General features: G+C 43.3%; 2 protein-coding genes across 5 annotated transcripts in view; both read right to left on the bottom strand.

Moving 5' to 3' along the window:
- The window catches only part of ZNF830 (zinc finger protein 830), a 30,747-nt gene extending 25,743 nt beyond the window's left edge, over positions 1-5,004 (bottom strand). The window contains exons 1-2 of the mRNA XM_077810908.1: positions 4,879-5,004; positions 3,522-3,621 (exon numbers count right to left, since the gene is read on the bottom strand). Of these exons, the coding sequence (XP_077667034.1) occupies positions 3,522-3,621; positions 4,879-5,003 (225 nt within the window). The 5' untranslated portion in view covers position 5,004. The remainder of the gene's footprint in view (positions 1-3,521; positions 3,622-4,878) is intronic.
- A 3,539-nt stretch (positions 5,005-8,543) lies between these two features.
- Positions 8,544-17,833, bottom strand: part of BAG1 (BAG cochaperone 1) — a 34,739-nt gene continuing 25,449 nt past the window's right edge. For 2 of the 4 annotated variants that reach the window (XM_077810907.1, XM_077810906.1), the window contains 2 exons: positions 16,806-16,868; positions 8,544-11,837 (listed from right to left, as the gene is read on the bottom strand). In XM_077810907.1, coding sequence (XP_077667033.1) covers positions 11,748-11,837; positions 16,806-16,868 — 153 coding nt within the window. In that variant the 3' untranslated portion in view covers positions 8,544-11,747. The remainder of the gene's footprint in view (positions 11,838-16,805; positions 16,869-17,833) is intronic. The other 2 variants (XR_013345252.1, XR_013345251.1) reach the window with 1 other exon arrangement.

Here is a 17,833-nt window from a genome sequence, read left to right as displayed (position 1 = left end):
TTCCACTTTGTTATACTTGTAGACCAGACCTTAGAGTTTAAAGTTCAGAATATTTAGAAACCTTATTAAAATAAAGTTACAGAACACGTTTTCACAACATGCACACCTCTGAAACACTGAAATTGATGTAATCAAGCTTACAAGAACTGAGGTAATGAAGGCTATGATAGTGGTGATCTAAGGTAGTGGCTCTACAAACTTTCCAGACTACTGTATGTACCCTTTCCAGTAGTGTGACTGGATACCCCCAAATTTCACCTCACTTAAACTACTTGCTTACGAAATCAGACATAAAAATACAAAAGTGTCACAGCACACGAGTACTGAAAAATCATTTAATTTCTCATTTTACCTTATAATTATAAAATCAATCAGTTGGAATATAAATGTAGCACTTACATTTCAGTGTATAATAGAGAGCAGTATAAACAAGTCATTGTCTATATGAAATTTTAGTTTGTACTGACTTCGTCGCCTGTTGTAAAACTAGGCAAATATCTAGATGAGCTGATGTACCCCTGGAAGACCTCTGTGTCCCCACTGGTTCAGAACCACTGATCTAAGGTGAAGTAAGGAATGAACGGGCAGGTCAACATTAGAAGCACTACATAGGTACAGCTACACCGATGCAGCTGTGCCGCTGTAAGACATCTCGTGAAGACACTCTATGCCAATGGGAGAGCACTCTCCCATCAGCATAATTACTTCACCTCCATGAGAGGCGGAAGCTATGTTGGCAGGAGAGCATCTCCTGCTGACATAGCACTGGTGTGGACAGCGCTTAGGTTGCTGTAACTTGTATTGCTCAGGGGTGTCTTTTTCACACCCCTGAATGATATAAGTTAGATCGACTTAAGCAGTAGTGTAGACCTGCCCAAAGCTACAGGTACTTCAATGGTTGTAGGTACTGTAAATGCTATACAGTAAATGCTAGGATTGGTGATATAATCACTTTTTTTTTTTTCAAACGAACAAACATGATGGCTCAAGAGATTGACAGTGGGGTCTTTCACCTTTAGATCATTGATTTAAATATGATCCAGGTCAGTACTGCCTAAAATTGATATCATCTGATGGCCCTTTGGTGGCCTGCATGAAATGAGTTGATGGGTTCACTTCAGTTCCCAAAAGAGAAGTGTCCACATCACAAGTCACCATTAACTCAACCCTACAGATAGGGTTGGAAAATTTTTTGAATTTCAGATATCTGTCAGGGTCTATACCAAAACAATACATTACATTCTAAAACCTCAAGACAACAATCACATCAGACTCAAAGCAATATTTTTTTTTAAAATCTACACAACAGGATTGGGATTACATTTAAAAAAAAAGTATAAAACACAAATTATAAGCGTTATCAAATTATATATTCCTGCATCTCTCTAATCTGTTCACATGCCATTATCTGTTAGTACATACCCTCTTAAAAATTGGAAATAAATTAGTTTTTTCTGCCTTGCTACAAGATGTGCTTGAAGTCTCGATCTTTTTTAAAAACATAAGGTGCTAGTGAGATTATTTGCCAGCTGCAATGCATATATAGCATAATATTTTTTATAAATGAGAATTATGCTATAATATAGCCACATCCTAGCTTCTAAATAGAGTCCTTAACTTATTCAGAGGTTCAAGAGACCTGAAGTTAGACCACTACAGTCTCCTTTGCACAATTATTACAAAAAATATTTGTAAATTCTATCATGAGATTAAAAAAAGAAGCCCAGCAAAAACAAGACAAACAGGAAAAAAAATAAAACCTCTCAACAGCAACAAGAACTCAGCTACAGTGCTACAAGAATCATGGCTGTTCATGGGAAAGTCTGAATTTCCAAAGCCCGAAATTCATCATCCTATTTCTTGCTCTTGCATATACCTAGTCCGCAACAGGTGTGCTTATTTTAGGATAGTCAACTTACTCATGACTGGAGCTAGTGTTAAGCTATGTGAAAAATCACAGTCTCATCTTGGGGAGGAAAAGGTAAGTCATTTATTAGTGATAAAGCCAGAAGTATTAACTGTGAAACAAGGGAATTTAAAGTAAGAGTTTAAAATAATTTACTAACATTTAATAGTTTAAAACCATCAGCACCTACAGTTCAGCATCACAGCAGAGGTAGTGCTAGGAGAAGACAGGAGAAACCTGCTGCTATCTCTTAAGTGCTGCTTTTCTGCTCAGAAAAGGCAGCAGAAGCGTACAGACACCATCAGCTATGTAAGTTTTCACTTAAAAAAACCCGAACGATAAAAGATCACAGAATCCGTGTCTCTCTGACAACCTATTTCTTTAAGCTTTAGATTTTTACCTTTCATGCAACCCAGTTTCTCATGTGCCAGCTCAGTGAAATTTGTTCAATCATGACTACTCAACATACAAATGCAGTAGTCACCAAAAGTCACACAGTTATTGATATATTCTGTTTAAAGAGATGAATCAAAGAATTCATAACAATCCATAACTTTCATGGTATTTGAACTACCTAGTTTAATCTCTGAATTTTCTATAAAACAGTAGTAGCTGTTTTGATTCGTACAAGACAGACTTGAAAAAAAATGCATTTAAAAATTATATCCAAGACAGAGTCTAAAGCCATCAATTACTAGCACTCCACCAATATAAGACCCAGCTCCTTGCTTCACTAAGGCTTTGCCTTCACTTAAAAAAAAAAAATTTTTTTTAAACCACATGCTAGTTAACACAAAGCAATAAATACATGCTAAAATCCTAGTATTGACAAGGCAGCTTGTAATTTTCAGATGTGTTAGCAGGTCAAGATATCCATGAGGCACACCTGCTAGCATACGTGGAAAAAAAAACAAAACAAACAAGCTACCTTGCCCACACTAGGATTTTACCAAATCACTGTATCAGCGAACACCTGGTTTAAAAAAAAAAACAAAAAACGCACCCACCATTTTTCCTAGGGTGAATGTACCTTGACAATACCCCTGACAAAATCAAGTACCTATCACCTGGGAGTTCAGCTAACTTGACACATTGTTAAACAGATGTTTACATTTTAAAATTACATAAAATTTCTCCAAGGTTATATCTATAATGCAAAAAAATACCAGTATCTGGCCCAGTGTCAGCTGACTCGGGCATGCGGGGCCATAAAATTGCAATACAGATATTCAGGCTTGGGCTCCAGCTCGTGCATCTACACTGCAATTTTATAGTCCTGAAGCTGATCTCAAGTTAGCTGACATGGACCACTTATTGAAACATAGACATTACCCTAAGTTACAAATAGAAACCTACTGACAATTTGCAAATAGATTCCATATATGGCCCTGTAAATGTTGTAATAGTTATTAAACACCTGCATGTATGACTTGCCTTGATGGCTCACTCCCCCAAAAGATGGAGTGCCACTATCACTTCATCAATGCACAATTTTTTTAAATGGTACAAGTTCCCATCATCACATCAGCTATCTAATCTAGAATCTGTACAAGTTACACAAACACAAAGATTACAAATTGTTCTCATAAATCTTGTTATATTGTCAAAGTCTTACCTCTTTGTGTTGTTTCCCTAGTATGTGTGTTTGCCACAAAAGTTCACCCTTAATCTGGGTGTTGCACAAAGTACAGCTTAAGTGCCCCAAACGATTATATGTACATTTCTAAGTTGAGGAAATATTTCAAGATCATACATAACCCTCAAAATTATAATTCTGAAATTCCAATTTATAGATACTTTTAAAACACTATTTTCAAAGGGATGCTGAGGAAGTGAAGCCCACAGCTTAAGTATTCTTAAAAACATTCCATTACTATTACATTTCAGGGTTTCAATTTATAAGCAAAACACTATATTGTGCTAGGCAGGAGTGTCCAAATTGTGTTACCACTGGTGTACCATCCATTCATTTCAAAACAATACTGTAAGATGGTACATGAACCGATGAAGTTTAGGAGACACTGTGCCATTGCAGGTTTCAGAGTAACAGCCATGTTAGTCTATATTCGCAAAAAGAAAAGGAGTACTTGTGGCACCTTAGAGACTAACCCAACCCATCGGATGCATACGATGAAGTGAGCTGTAGCTCACGAAAGCTTATGCTCAAATAAATGGGTTAGTCTCTAAGGTGCCACAAGTACTCCTTTTCTTTGTGCCACTGCAGGAGGACTACTAGAACATTAAATGGTACGAGAATAGATGTGTAATTTCAAAATATTTGTAATGCCTTCAAGTAGACAAGATTTATAATGTACTAATTAACAGCATTCATTCTATATCATGATCCAATAGCACAGACCCCTGCACTGGTGCAGAGCTGCCTGGATTTTAATGAGATGTCAGACAGGGCCAGTGCTTGCAGACTGTGATGCAGGATCAGGGCCTATCACTAAGGAAAGGTGACACTGACTGGCAGCTTCGCTGTCCCAGCTAGTTAAGGACAAAGCATAAACGAACAGAAGTAAGGGAGGTTTTCCTCCTGTGGTGTAACTATCCCTCCAGATCTCCACCACACAGCTAAGGAAACCAGCCCCTCACAGGCGCCGGTCACTGTTCCGGGGGGAAGGGGTCGAGTCCAGGAACGTTTGCGAGGGTTTCTCTGGTTCGGGCACGAGGGGAGCATCGCAAACGCGGGGCTTTCTCCGGGAACCCAGAAAAGTCCGGACTTGCTCCCGGCCCAGCGCGGGGCAGCCAGAGCCACAGTCCGCCGTGCAGCGGCCCGGGGGGACTGGAGGGAGGCCGGCGGGGGGGGCAGGCGGGACCCTGAGTCTAGGCAGGACTTCGTTATTTTTATTACTAAGAGCGCGGGTGGGGGAAGGGTAGAGTCCCCCCCGCCCGGCACCAGCCCCCGGCGGTCTCGGCGCTATTGACGCGAAGCCGCTGAACCTCCGGGGCGGGCCGGGAAAGGATATTTAGCGAACGGCGCCTCGATTCGCTTCTTCCCGGCGCTTTGTCGCTGCTTCTCCCGCATGAGCCGCCGCAGCTCGTCCTGCTGCACCAGCTTCCGCTCCGAGCCCGGCCCCGCCGCCGCCGCCATCTTGCCCCGGAAATGCCCCCCGCCGCCACTTCCGTTTTAGGAGCCGCTAAGCCCCGCCCCTTTCCCCTGCCAAAGGTCTCGCGTTAGGCGAAGGGGGCGAGGCCAGAACCTGGAGTGAGGCGGAGGCGATCGACCCCTGTTTCAGCGTGGGGGCGGGGCTGCGTATAGGCCCCGCCCCTTGCCCCGCCCCTTCGTCCCGCTTCGCTCCTCTGTCAAGGGACTTCGTGGCTTTGCGGTTTCCCCTGCCAGAAAGCGTGGAAGTGACGACTCCAGCGACGTTCACTGCCCCTTACAGGGACCGTCAGCGGCAGACGTCGCCCACGTGTCCAGTCGCAGCGTCATTCACAAGTCCGGTTGCCAACTTGCCGATGACGCAAAACCGCCCCTGCCGCGGCGCCCCCTGCTCCAAGGCACCGCCCCCGCTCAGTCCACGCCCCCCTCCGCCGCCCACGCCAGCGTGGCCAACTTTCTCACCTCACCAGACTGACCGCCCTAGCCCCGCCCCTTCTCCCAGGCCCCGCCCCCTGCTCACTGCATTCCCCGCCCTCGGTGGCTCGTTCTCCCCCACCCTCACGGGGCCGGGGCTGGCGTCCGGTTGCCAAAAGCGAACGCCCTTGCCCCGCCCCTTCTCAGAGACCCCACCCCCCTTCCGTCCCTCCCTCTTCCCCGCCCCCCTCACTCACGCTCACCGGGCTGGGCAGAGCGCTGGGACGCGGGAGGAGGTGAGGGCTCCGGCAGGGGGTGTGGGCTCCCGGGTGGGGCCGGGGATGCGGGGGCTTGTGGTGCAGGAGGGGGCTCCGGGCTGAGGGGTGGGGCCAAGGGGTTCGGAGTGTGGGAGGCGACTCCCGGCTGGGCCAGCAGCTTGGAGGGCGGGGGGGTGCGGGATCTGGGCTGGAGGTGCAGGATCCAGGGTGGGGCCAGAAATGAGGGGTTCAGGGTGTGGGAGGGGGCTTCAGGTGGGGGTGGGGGCAAGGGCTCCAGCTGGGGGTGTGGGCTCTGGGGTGGGGCCAGGGATGAGGGCTTTGGGGTGCAGGAGGAAGTTCCAGACTGGGGCAGAGGGGTTCAGAGTGTGGGAGGGGGCTCAGGGCTGGGGCAGGGGGTTGGGATGCAGGACTGGGTGAGGGGTGCAGGCTCTGGGCGGCGCTTACTTCAGGCAGCTCCCCGGAAGCGACCACGTGTCCCTCTGGCTCCTAGGCACACGGGCTACCAGGGGACTCTGAATGCTGCACCTGTAAGCAGGCACTGCCCGCGCAGCTCCCAGTGGCCGTGGTTCCCAGCCGGAGCCAGAGGGACATGTCGCCGCTTCCAGGAGCCATGCAGAGCTGGCCGCTGTGGCCAACTGGACTTTTAGCAGCGAGCCACCAGAGTCCCTTTTCGACAGGGTGTTCTAGTCCAAAACCGGATGCCTGGCAACCCTACCAAGCAGCTCAATAGTGTTAATGAAATCCATTCAGTGCTCTTCCTCCTACATTTTTTTGCACACCAAGTCGATGTCATTACATCTCAATTAAGCATGTCCACAGAAGGGGCATTCCAGGGCTTCTTAGGCTGAGATCACTATAATCTGCAGGTGAGGAAAAGAAGTTTGCGGAGGCTAACTGAATACTTTGCTAAAGCCAGGTGCACTTTGGAGAGAACAGCACATTAGTCAGGGCTTGATTTTATCCAAATGTGTTTTTCGCAGCTCCGTGGTAGGTAGCCCACCCTGTGATGCAGGGAAAGATGGCTAATGAAGCGGGCAGGGTGGGGGAGGCCCTCACAGATGGAAGGTGGGGTGGGATGGGACAGGGCCGGACCATGTGCCCCAATGGGGCGAGGGTCACCGTACCTCCAGCGATGAAGCCTTACTAAAGGATCAAAGGTGGAGCTAGCTTGATTTCGGCACCCCTTTACGCTGTCCCCTGGCTTGGCCTGGGGCTAGCTGCCCAGCTGTTTTCAAAAATCAAACCATGGAAAAGGGGTGGAAGAGGTTTGGTCTCCCCTCTTCCTGATTTGAATTTCCTCCCCTTACCAATCTTAAGGTATTTTTTTTCTATAGGTTAATATATTTTTGATTTCACCCGATTATCATATACATCAATTCATTGCCATGATACTCTTGCAGTTGGATGTTCTGTCCAAAACATTCCAGAAGCTGATGTCAGTTCATGTTTCTATGGTTGGCTGATGTCATTATGGACAAAATTCCCTCTTACATTCTACTTCCAATTCCCCAAAACTTATGGGTTACCTAAGTTTATTTATGCCAGAGATCATAGGTCTCAAGCCTCATGCTAACTGCTGAAGCCAGTGTCTTACAGGATACAAGCCTGTAGGTTCCTTGCATTACTACTGAATATAATAAAGCAGAATATAATGCAAAGTAGAGAAAATAATAGAGGTAAGCTAGCCCACCAGGCTACAATGTGACAGGCTTCTGAGAAATGTCTGACGCTAAATGAGCACAAGATGGAAGAGCGGTTGGTAAGCAGAAGGAAGTCTCCAGAAGAACTGGCTGGGGTTGTAGCAATTTCCTTTTAGGGAAAAGTCTACATTTGTGAAGTAGAGGTTAGCTAGGGTAAGTCTAGTTAGTAGCAGAGGCCAATAATGCTTCTTTCCCATTTGCACTTAGGTAGAAGGGTATGTCCTCCTTTCTCCTGCGTGGACGTTACTTAAATGTATGTGTCACCTCCACATTGTAGCCACTCATCTTGGACCATCTTGAAGCACTGTCTAAGGCAGAACATTATTAGCAGAGGTCTCCATGGTGAAAACATTAGATCTGTGTTCCATGTTTCACTGGCTTCATTTTTGCTTCTTCATGCAACTCAAGGTGGTGACATTTGTATTCTGTATGGTTGTATGTTGTGTTGCCTGCTGGCCACCTCAGAGACTGCCTTTCTCCCCTACAGCTGAGATCACCAAATTATTTTCTGTTATGAAGCTGCAGATTAAGTCACTTTCCTTTGCAGTTCACCTGTGCCTATGCAAAGCCCCCCCCCCCCCTTTTTTTAAAAAAAAAAAAACTCAGCATTTTGCCTGAGAGACTGAATTCAAAAATGTCAAAGAGTTCTTTAGAGGAGTTAGGATAGAACATTGGTTGGGGCCATTGGCCTGAAACAGTCTGAAATTGTTTTGAATGCTCCTACTGAGAAGCTTAAGCTATGAATAAACATTTTTACAAATATCACTAGCTTTCCAGTAAAATATTACATCTGTTTTTAGCCCCAGAGGTTACTGGGCTTTAAATCTATTACTGCTTCCTCCTTCTGTAAGTGTTTGGTGGGGAGAGGGGGAAGGGAGAAGAAGTTGTCCATATCTTCCATGCCAGCCTCATTAAGTGAAACATAATTCTTAATTACATACATCATTATCGGAAGATGTGTGCCATGGTATCAAATATCCACAAGTAGTATTTTAACTTCATTATATTAAATTCTCGATAACTTACCATAGAATGGTGTTACTGTATATTAAAGTACAGTCAACAGGGAATGGATTAATCCGCAGGATTTCTGTACTATACACCACACCACAATGATCAGACAAGCAACAAAGAAATTGATTATATTTTCCGTATTTTATTTTCCTTTTTCCCCTTCATTTACTGTAGCACAATAAGTTAAATAAAAATATCAACCCAAATTCTGTACTGCCACATGGGCCACTGCAAATTGGGAGTAACTCCAATGAAGTAAAAGGAATTATTCCAGATTTACACCATTGAGACTAACAGCAGAACTTGGGTCAAAGAGAATACCACTAAAAGTTTGATATTTTAAGTTACTCAAACAATAAGGAGCAAGATGTTCTATAATTCTGAGATTTTGCAGCTCTAAGAATGTTTTTGTTTGCACCACAGTGCAGCCAAAAGGGGACTTGAGGAGGGGAGGTAGGGGGTGAAGGTGTGGTTTTACTCCAATTTACAAGTTGTCTTTTATGAAAGACATTATAGGAATGTTAGCTTGAAACATGCAAATAGTTCCAAAGTAATACAGCAAATGAGGGAGGTGTTGAGAAAAATGAGGCTAATGAAAAGACAAAGAACATGTTTATCTTTTATTGAGATGGCAGGGGGTGAAAAAGTGCTGTGTTTTGTTTTTAAGACAGGAAGGAAAAATGGATTCAATAACTGAATGGGAAGTGTGCTTATCCCGTATAATTAACAAAACAGTATTGCTTAAATTTGAGTTCTGAATTCATGTTTTAGCTTTCAAAATTTCCATTGATTTTAAAATTCCCATTTTCTGCCCTCTCTTCCTCAGCAGTAGTCCACTGCACTTTTTTCAAATATTGAAAATGATTTTTTTGCCAAAGATTAAGGCCATGATTGTGGAAAAAACAGATATAAATCTTTCATATTTGGGAAACTACTATTAGTCAGTCAATCCACACTAAAAATCCTTGGGGAAAACTTTCTACATGCAAAGTCATTAATTTTCCCAAATGAATTAACTCATTTTTAGATTTGGTTATCAAAATAAATTTTCAGTGCATATTATACTGCTAAAAAAGATACAACAAATATCCATGTTCTTTTGAATTATACAAGCAGCAATGACATTTTAAGATGCAATCTTAATAGGTTTCACTTTTATTACATTAACTGAAAGCCTTTGCCTATTATAGCAGAACTGTGATGACTGCTCATAAACACCACAAAGATTGCACTGTTTTTTCCCCAGATTAAAGAACTACTAAGGAGCAGCAGTTATATCTAACCTGCCCTGCCCAGCTCTGCTCACAGGGAAACACTTCTATGCTACACACACTCCTGAAAGTTTATTAAATGTAAAATAAATGTTTAGAGCAGGTGAGGACTAATTCCTCACTTGATAAGAGGCTGATCCTGCACCCACTGAATTCAGTGAGAGTTTTGCCATTGGATTAAATGGTATCAGGATCTGGCCCAGAAGCAGTATTTGCTGCCCTGAACCGGGGCATCACTGGAATGGATATAACTCTGCTCCTCTCAATAGTACTGCAGTCCCAGGCAAACATAGCATGACCATAGTGCTAGCACTGAAAGCTGGTATCACATTCCTAATCACGAATATAATTACTTCCTATCTTAAAAACAGCTCTTCCTAAAAATTTGTAATGAGAAACAAAATACATTCATTTTAAGCCAAGAGCTTGTTTGTCAAGTTTCACCCTACTGCAGACTTTTATAGACCATGACCATTGGGTGTAATATTGAAAACTATTACAACTTTAAAGGAATACTGCAATTTAACAGAAAAGTGCAATTTAACTGAAAATATGGTCACCTCATCTAGTTATATTTGGTATAATATAACATCTAATTTTTTAAAACTTTCTTTACAACAAAAACTACTAATTTTTAAAAAGCAATAGAGCTACCATATTGCCCATCTAATACCAGATTGTGACACTCGAAGTTCTCTGATTATGACTGCAGGAGAAATGTTGGAGGACTGCCACTATTTTGAGGTCCGTTATTTTATTAGGAATTATTTAACTGTATTGAAATATGATCAACGCTTACATTTTCAATTTTTTTTTCTGGTAAAGAGAACTTACCTTAAAACAACTATAAAAACACAGAGATTCTCATGCACTTATCTGGCAAGTGATCCAGAACACCCCTCCTCAGAGTCTAATGTAAGTTGAGGGTCCTTGGCTTGCCACCAGATCAAGTGCTTATTGATGAATGCTTTCCTAGTAGAAGTAGTAATGAAATGGCAGCTCTCATTATGGAGATGCTAACAATGGCAGGACATTTTTAAACCTCTGTTTTGAAATTTCATTTTGTAATACACATTATAGATTAATAAATATTCATCCACTAATTCTCAAGGTAATAGACATTATCAATTGCAATTTTCTGTAAAATACAGCAACTCAGTGAAACACATAGTCAAAAAATACTATGATAAAATATCTCCATTCTCAGAGCTTGATTGGACTGACCATTTCCTGTCTAAGCAGTATGAATTATCCAGTTCCATTTCACACCATTACTCAAAAGGAGAGTATACCACAGAAAACATATACATGCTTTATACACAGTATATCAGAAATATGTATAACGAAAAAAGTGCCAAGGTGTTCACTGAAATTTAAACACTAGTTAAATTAAGTACCATACATTTTACAGTACATTTCATTTATTCAGACAGTTTAAGGCTAAAATAGTTACAACCTCCACTGTAGTCAAGTTTTCCTATATTTATGAACACATACAAGTGTTAAATAGGTATAGATGTGTGATACTATTTATTGCTCTAAATGTTCTACTAGAATGCTAGATGTCCCAACTATTGTATCAACCTGCCTTTTTCAATCAAATTAAAGTCCTACAGATGCAACCTATGTCACTTGTATGGTTTTCCAAACTTGTCTTTTGAGCTGTAAATAATTTTGATGACATAATGTGAGAAAATGTGAGAGTAGAGAAAAATGAACAATTTAACAATAGTGTCCTTGTAAAAAGAAAACAGTGGTGCAAAGTTGCCCATCTCTTGGAATTGTATAATGTACTATAGTATTTAGTTAACTAAAACATGCATAACCATCCACCACAAAGACATTTCTGTATTTCTTCAGGGAGGATTGTTTTTTTTTGAAAAGAACAACTTTGAGTGGTAAATGTGACAACCAGCAAGTAATGATTGACTAGTACCAGTCTAAACAGACTGGGCTTTAAAGAAAAAAAGAAGCTGAATATGTGCTCCAAAACAAAGAGCAAACTTTTCTTCTTGCTCACAGAGCAATTATTTCTCCTATTTATTGAGAGATGCCTCATTCTGCCAGTGCCAAGTTCTTTGATTGTAGCTTATCCATTTCTTGACCAATACTTCCTTCAACTGTGTCACACTGGGCAAGAAAACCCTGAAAATAAAAAACACAAACAAAAGTTAAATATGAGAATTACTGAGGAGTGATAAACTATTTCCCCAAGAATAAGAATTTTTTTTTAAAATGACAATGCTCCCACCATGAAGTTGGAGGTAAAGACAACTCCACAGTTTCTTCTCAGTTCAGAAATGGCCACCACTTTTGCTAGAGCTTATTAAGTAAGTGAACAGAAAATTCACTTCATCCATTACCCAGTACAAATCTAATATATCAGCTCAATGAGGACAGCGAAGTGCCACCAGGCCAATAATATTTAGCATCACCAATCAGCAATGGCGGGGGGGGGGGCAGGGGGGATATGGCCTATTAACTGTAAATCACCTTTCCTGTTTTCTCATGTACAGCTCAACATGTCTCTGTACTTGCACCAATACTGCAAAGAATTCCTGTCCACTGAAAGCTGTATCAAACCAAACTAAGCAACCTTCATTAAACCTACAAATCTTACATCTCCCAAATGCTCTAGGGCACTGGTTTTCAAACTGGTGGGTGGAGGATGGGACTTCGGCCACTTAGCTGTCTGGGCCAGGGCAGGGCAGCAATGGGAACAGCATGCAGGGAGTCTCCAACGGTGGTGGTAGGGAGTAAAGGCATGCCCTGACAGCAATCTGCTGATTTCCCCTCTGCTGCCTTACCCTACGTCAGACAGCCTGTGGCAGTGAGATGCTCTGGGCAAGGGGTGGAAGACAAGCATTGGTCTGCTTCGCGCTGCCTTGGGCTCCTCTGGGGATGGACCCAGCCAGATCCCACTGCTACCCTAGGCATGAGCCCACCCATTCCTCTCATTGACTCACTTTCTGTCCCTGATGGGCAGGAGTTGGCAGGGGAAGGAGGCCATGTTGATGTGACTTCTTTGGAGAACGGGGGACAAAGCACTAAAACGAAAAAAGCATTTCGCAAACCTGTGCTCTGGGAAAAAGTGAACCCCATGTCTCACGCTGGGCAGCCATGTGCAGAAAGGGGATGATGGGATTCCCTTCCCAACTCAAAGTGGTAGTTCATTATCACCCTAAAATATTCAGTAAGGGATACCCCAACCAGTGTATGGTTCTCACCCATGACTGTGAGCTCTCACATCTCATCAAATACCAACTGCATAGGGTGTCTACTGATTGCCCATCAGAGAGCAGGTAAGAGCTGATGGTCCCTGTCACAGTTCACGACTAGAATCCCATGATTCTCTGCTCTTAGACTGGGTCTCTGGCTCCAGCCCCCTGTGTACCAACCATGACTGCTCAGCAGGCCCTGCTGGGATTCACACCTGCAAGTCTTTCTTCAGGAGCTGTAACCAGCGGTTAATACAATGGAAAAGTACAAAGTATTGTTTAAGCTGAACAGCAGGGACACAGCAAAACAAGAGAGAAAAGACTGTAAAACAATCACTTCCTTTGTTTTCAGTGCCGGTGTAGCCTTCCTGGTCCCATGATATTAGAGAGACAAGGCTGAGTCCTGAAGAAGAGCTGTGTAGCTCGAAAGCTTGTCTCACCAACAGAAATTGGTCTGATGAAAGACATTACCTTGCCCACCTTGTCTCTGAAGAACAATGAAGCAGTCTATACGCAAGTCTATCTCTGGAAGGCCCAACTGCATCAGACTCCCTATGCAGGGCATGTCTATGGCCCAATCTACATCTAAAACTAGAAAAATGTCATGCACTGAGCAATGAAGTTAGGTTAACCTATCCCCTGGTGTAGACATGGCTAGTTCAATGGAAGGATTCTTCCATCAACCTTGCTACTGCTTCTCAGGGAGATGAACTATTTCCATTGATGGGAAAACCCCTTCCACAGATGTAAGCGGTTACAGCGGCACAGCTGCAGCGCTGTAGCTGTCCTGCTTTAGTGTAGATGTACCCCATGTCAGCCTGCTCCTAGCAAACAGTCCCTGTCAACAACTCCCTCCCAGCCACAAATGTCACTTTTATCCCCCCAGAAACCCTATGTCTTAGGTTCCCCTGGGTTTACAACTTGTGATTCCCCTTCACCCTTCTTGACAAACTGGTCCCTGGAGCTGCATGGGGCAGGGATGTCAGTCAGAGGGGGGCCGTCAAAGCAAATGGGTCTAGTATTGTGGTTCAAATGGATAAGTGGGTGGTTATTTGAAGCTATTGTTCTCTTTCCTGCAACCAACCTGCTTCAATTAAGCCTTTGTAATCAAATAGCAAACCACATTACAGCAGCAAAACATGTAACATTCATGAATTACACAGCAGCTCCAAGTCCCTCACAGTCCCAAAAGCAGTCTTGTATCCCCCACAAGAGGTGAAGTGAGTCAATAGGGAGACTGGCAGCCTTAAAACTCATCTGTTCTAAAGAAACAGACTGATATTACACCACAGAGAACCACTGGCCTGGTGGAAGATATAATCCTCCTCCCAGGACCCTCTTTGAGGCAGAGTTTCATATTAACCATTATTGTAATACAGCTATTTAAATATTGTAATGTAGCTGAATGCACACAATAAAGCATGTAGCACAGCATGTTAATTTTATGTATTTAAAAATTTAATAGGGTCAATCAGCACTTGGGTACCTCACATCAATAAAGCCAGTCACTAAAATGCATTCTTCTATAAACTTTACAGAACCCCCTGTCATTAAATTAACGGACCACACAGGGTAGTAGGCCAAATCAAACAGCTGCTGTCCATTTTATACTGCAAACTGAAACTCTTACACCATTGGGAGGATCAGGTGCCAGAGAGGTTTGTGGGCACCACTGAGAAAACTACTATTCTAGTGGATGTGGAACATGGAAACTTGTCTGCCTTGTAGATAAAATCAGTAGTTCACTTAGTTTCAGTATATTTGTATCAGGTTTAATTGACTAATTTTAGCAATTAAAGTGGATACTTACTTTTTAATGTTATATTATTTATATTACAGTAGCAATTAGAGACCCCAATAAAATTGGGAACCAATTGTGTTAGGCCTATATAAGCACATGGATAGTCCTGATCTCTGCTCAAAAGCTTACAACCTTAGGCCCTGATCCTGCAACTTGAAGCACATATGATATCCTACACAAAACCCCACTGACTTCAGTGGGGCTCTGCATGAGCAATGGGGTATGTCTGCATGGAACAGCTTCCAGGATTGAGGCCTAAGAAAGAGCTTCCTCTATAAGATATACAACTCTTTTCTTAATTTATGCACATTTTATGAAGAGTCACCTGCCAGAAGTTTTTAATGCCATCTACAGAATGCACGCTGATTCATTAACAGAAGCTTTTAGTATTCACACTTGGTGCATTGTAACTGCTCTAATTGCAGCATTACCAGAGAAGACAGGTTGCTGGCTCATATATGCCCCACAGAAGGCATGGTCTACTGCCCTTGCAGGTGGAGAACCTATATCAGCACTAGTAGGACTACAGAATATTTATTTGGCCAGAATTAACTTTCCCTATCTGTTTGTTTCATCCATCTGTTGTGCACTAAGTTTTTAAGTTCTTTAGGGCCAGGACTGTCTTTTTAGGTCATGTCTGTACAATACCTGCCAGGATGGGACTCCAATCTGCGACTGGTGCTATTGTAATACAATTTAAAACAGCAGCAGCAGCATCGCCTACCTACAGGTGCCATTTTCTTTTTTTCTGGAGGGGTTAAGATTCTAGTAAGAGAACTCCACTATGACTTCATATTGAAAGCAGCGTAATCTGGGGATAACTGTCTAAGCAACACACAATAGGAACAAAAAAGTATTTACCCAGCATATTTCTTCTCTAACACAGCTTTCATTCTTGAGATAAAGGAGCTCAGGTCATAGCAAAGTAAATATTATATAAAAGAAAAAAAACACAAATATCCTAACTCTGTTTCATACGAATTGATGGGGAACTCTGACTCCTACCCTTTTTCACCTGTCTACCAAGGTGCTATTTTTATGGCATACATGTCTGTCTGCACTTGCATTACTGCACCCCATACAGATGCAGGAGAGCTAAAGTGAGAAGTGTTTTTTCTTGCTGGTAATCAAGCAGATTTCACATCATCATACAGCCATGGGCACCAACCACTAGCATAATTTGTAAATATTTGACAACAACATAAACTCTAATCCATCCCTTTTTGTATCAGTTTATAAAATGTTGGTGCGTTACTGCTCTTAGAGAGGCTTGATAACCCATCCCTACAAGAGATCAGCCAAAGCCTAGAAATCCAAGGGATCTCCTGGTCTCTAACCCTGGGCCTTTTATTTTAGCACAGAGGTGGGCAAACTACATCCCGCAGGCCACATATGGCCACAGGACCCTCCTGTCCGGCCTCTGAGCTCCTGCCCAGGAGGCTAGTCCCTGGCCCCTCCTCTGCTGTTCCCCCTCCCCCGCAGCCTCAGCGCGCCAGACTGCTGGCGCAATGCTCCAGGAGGCAGGGCTGCAGAGCCCGGTCTGACCCGGTGCTCTGGGCGGCATGGCTGTAGCGCCACCAGCCACCGGTGCTCCAGGCAGCGGGGAAAGGGGGCAGGTGGCAGGGGGAGTTGGATAGAGAGCAGGGGAGTTCAGGGGCTGTGGTCAGGGCTGTGGATAGGGGTTGGAGTGGTCAGAGGGCGGGGAACAGGGGGCTTGGATGGGGCAGGGGTCCTGGGGGGGCAGTCAGGAATGAGAGCGGGGAGTTGGATGGGGCAGCAGGGGACAGTCAGGGGTGGGGAGTCCGGGGGTGGTCGATGGGGCAGGAGTCCCGGGGGGCCATCAGGGGACAGGGGGGTTGGATGGGACAGGAGTCCCAGGGAAGCCATCAGGGGGGAAGAAGCAGGGGGGTCAGATAGGAGGCGGTGGCCGGGCCTGGCTGTTTGGGAAGACACAGCCTCCTTTAACTGGCTCTCCATACAATTTTGGAAACCCGACGTGGCCCTCAAGCCAAAAAGTTTGCCCGCCCCTGTTTTAGCAGATCACACAAACTGCTGCTGTGCAAGTGCCCAAAATTTATTTAATGCAAGACTCACCTGAACTTTTTTCACCAACCCCTTCTTTTTCAGTTTGCAATCACTGAAATTCTCCGGCAGATTCTGCAGTAAATAAATGAACAATTTGATGGTTGGTTCATCTTGAAAACAATGTACAAAACGTAAGGAAAAATCTGTATTTTATATATATATATATATACACACACACACACACACATTCAATTACACAGTGGAACTCTTTTAACAAGCATCCTGATAATGGCATGTCTACTTAAACTGGGATTCAAAGGAATCCATTTCCAAAAGTCTAAATAACAAAGGTTCAGTGACACAGCTAGTCCATTTAAAGCTACATGCCTGGTCTTCTCTGAAGCTTATTTACAGGAATTAACAAATGTGAATTGGTGTTTTCTGGCATAAGTTTCCTGTTGGGCATTCCTTTCTTCATTTATATTGCTTCAACTTCCTTGCTCATGACATTTGTTACACTAGCTGAGTTTGTGTGTCTGTTTTAACAAGTTTTAAATGCTTTGTACTTTTGAGGGGGCCATTAAACAGGGCTTTTATTGACATTAACGTGGTACAGTTTTGGACAAAGTTAAGTAACAGGAAAAACTGGTACAGCTGTAGGTGAATAATGTGAAAGTAGAATGAATTATATTGAAATTATAATTCATTAAAGAAATGCTACTTGAAGGGTTTGTTGAAATATAGTTGTCAGGAAGAGAAACATTAAGGAGTGTGAGACAATGGGTCCTCAAACTAATTAACTTAGAGCTCCTACTGAGCTAGGAGATTGGTAAACCTTAGTATGCAAATAAGATATATCTGTATATTTGTCAGTTTCTGCTTCCTTTTGTCTCTTATGTTAAATTGGCTCTGGCTTAACTGTATAAATAAATTAGCATGAGCCTCAGAGAGGGGCTCACATATATCTGGGTGCATTGGCAAAGCGCTTTGCTAATAAACAGAGTGGTCTGACAAATTATGTGAGTCCTGAATCCGACTTTGACAATTTGGAGGTTCCACTGAGATGGCAACCATCTTCACTGGGGCCGTGTGACTCC

The sequence above is a fragment of the Eretmochelys imbricata genome, chromosome 2, assembly GCF_965152235.1.
Source record: "Eretmochelys imbricata isolate rEreImb1 chromosome 2, rEreImb1.hap1, whole genome shotgun sequence".
NCBI lineage: Eukaryota > Metazoa > Chordata > Testudines > Cheloniidae > Eretmochelys > Eretmochelys imbricata.
This window is presented reverse-complemented; position numbering and strand designations above follow the sequence as displayed.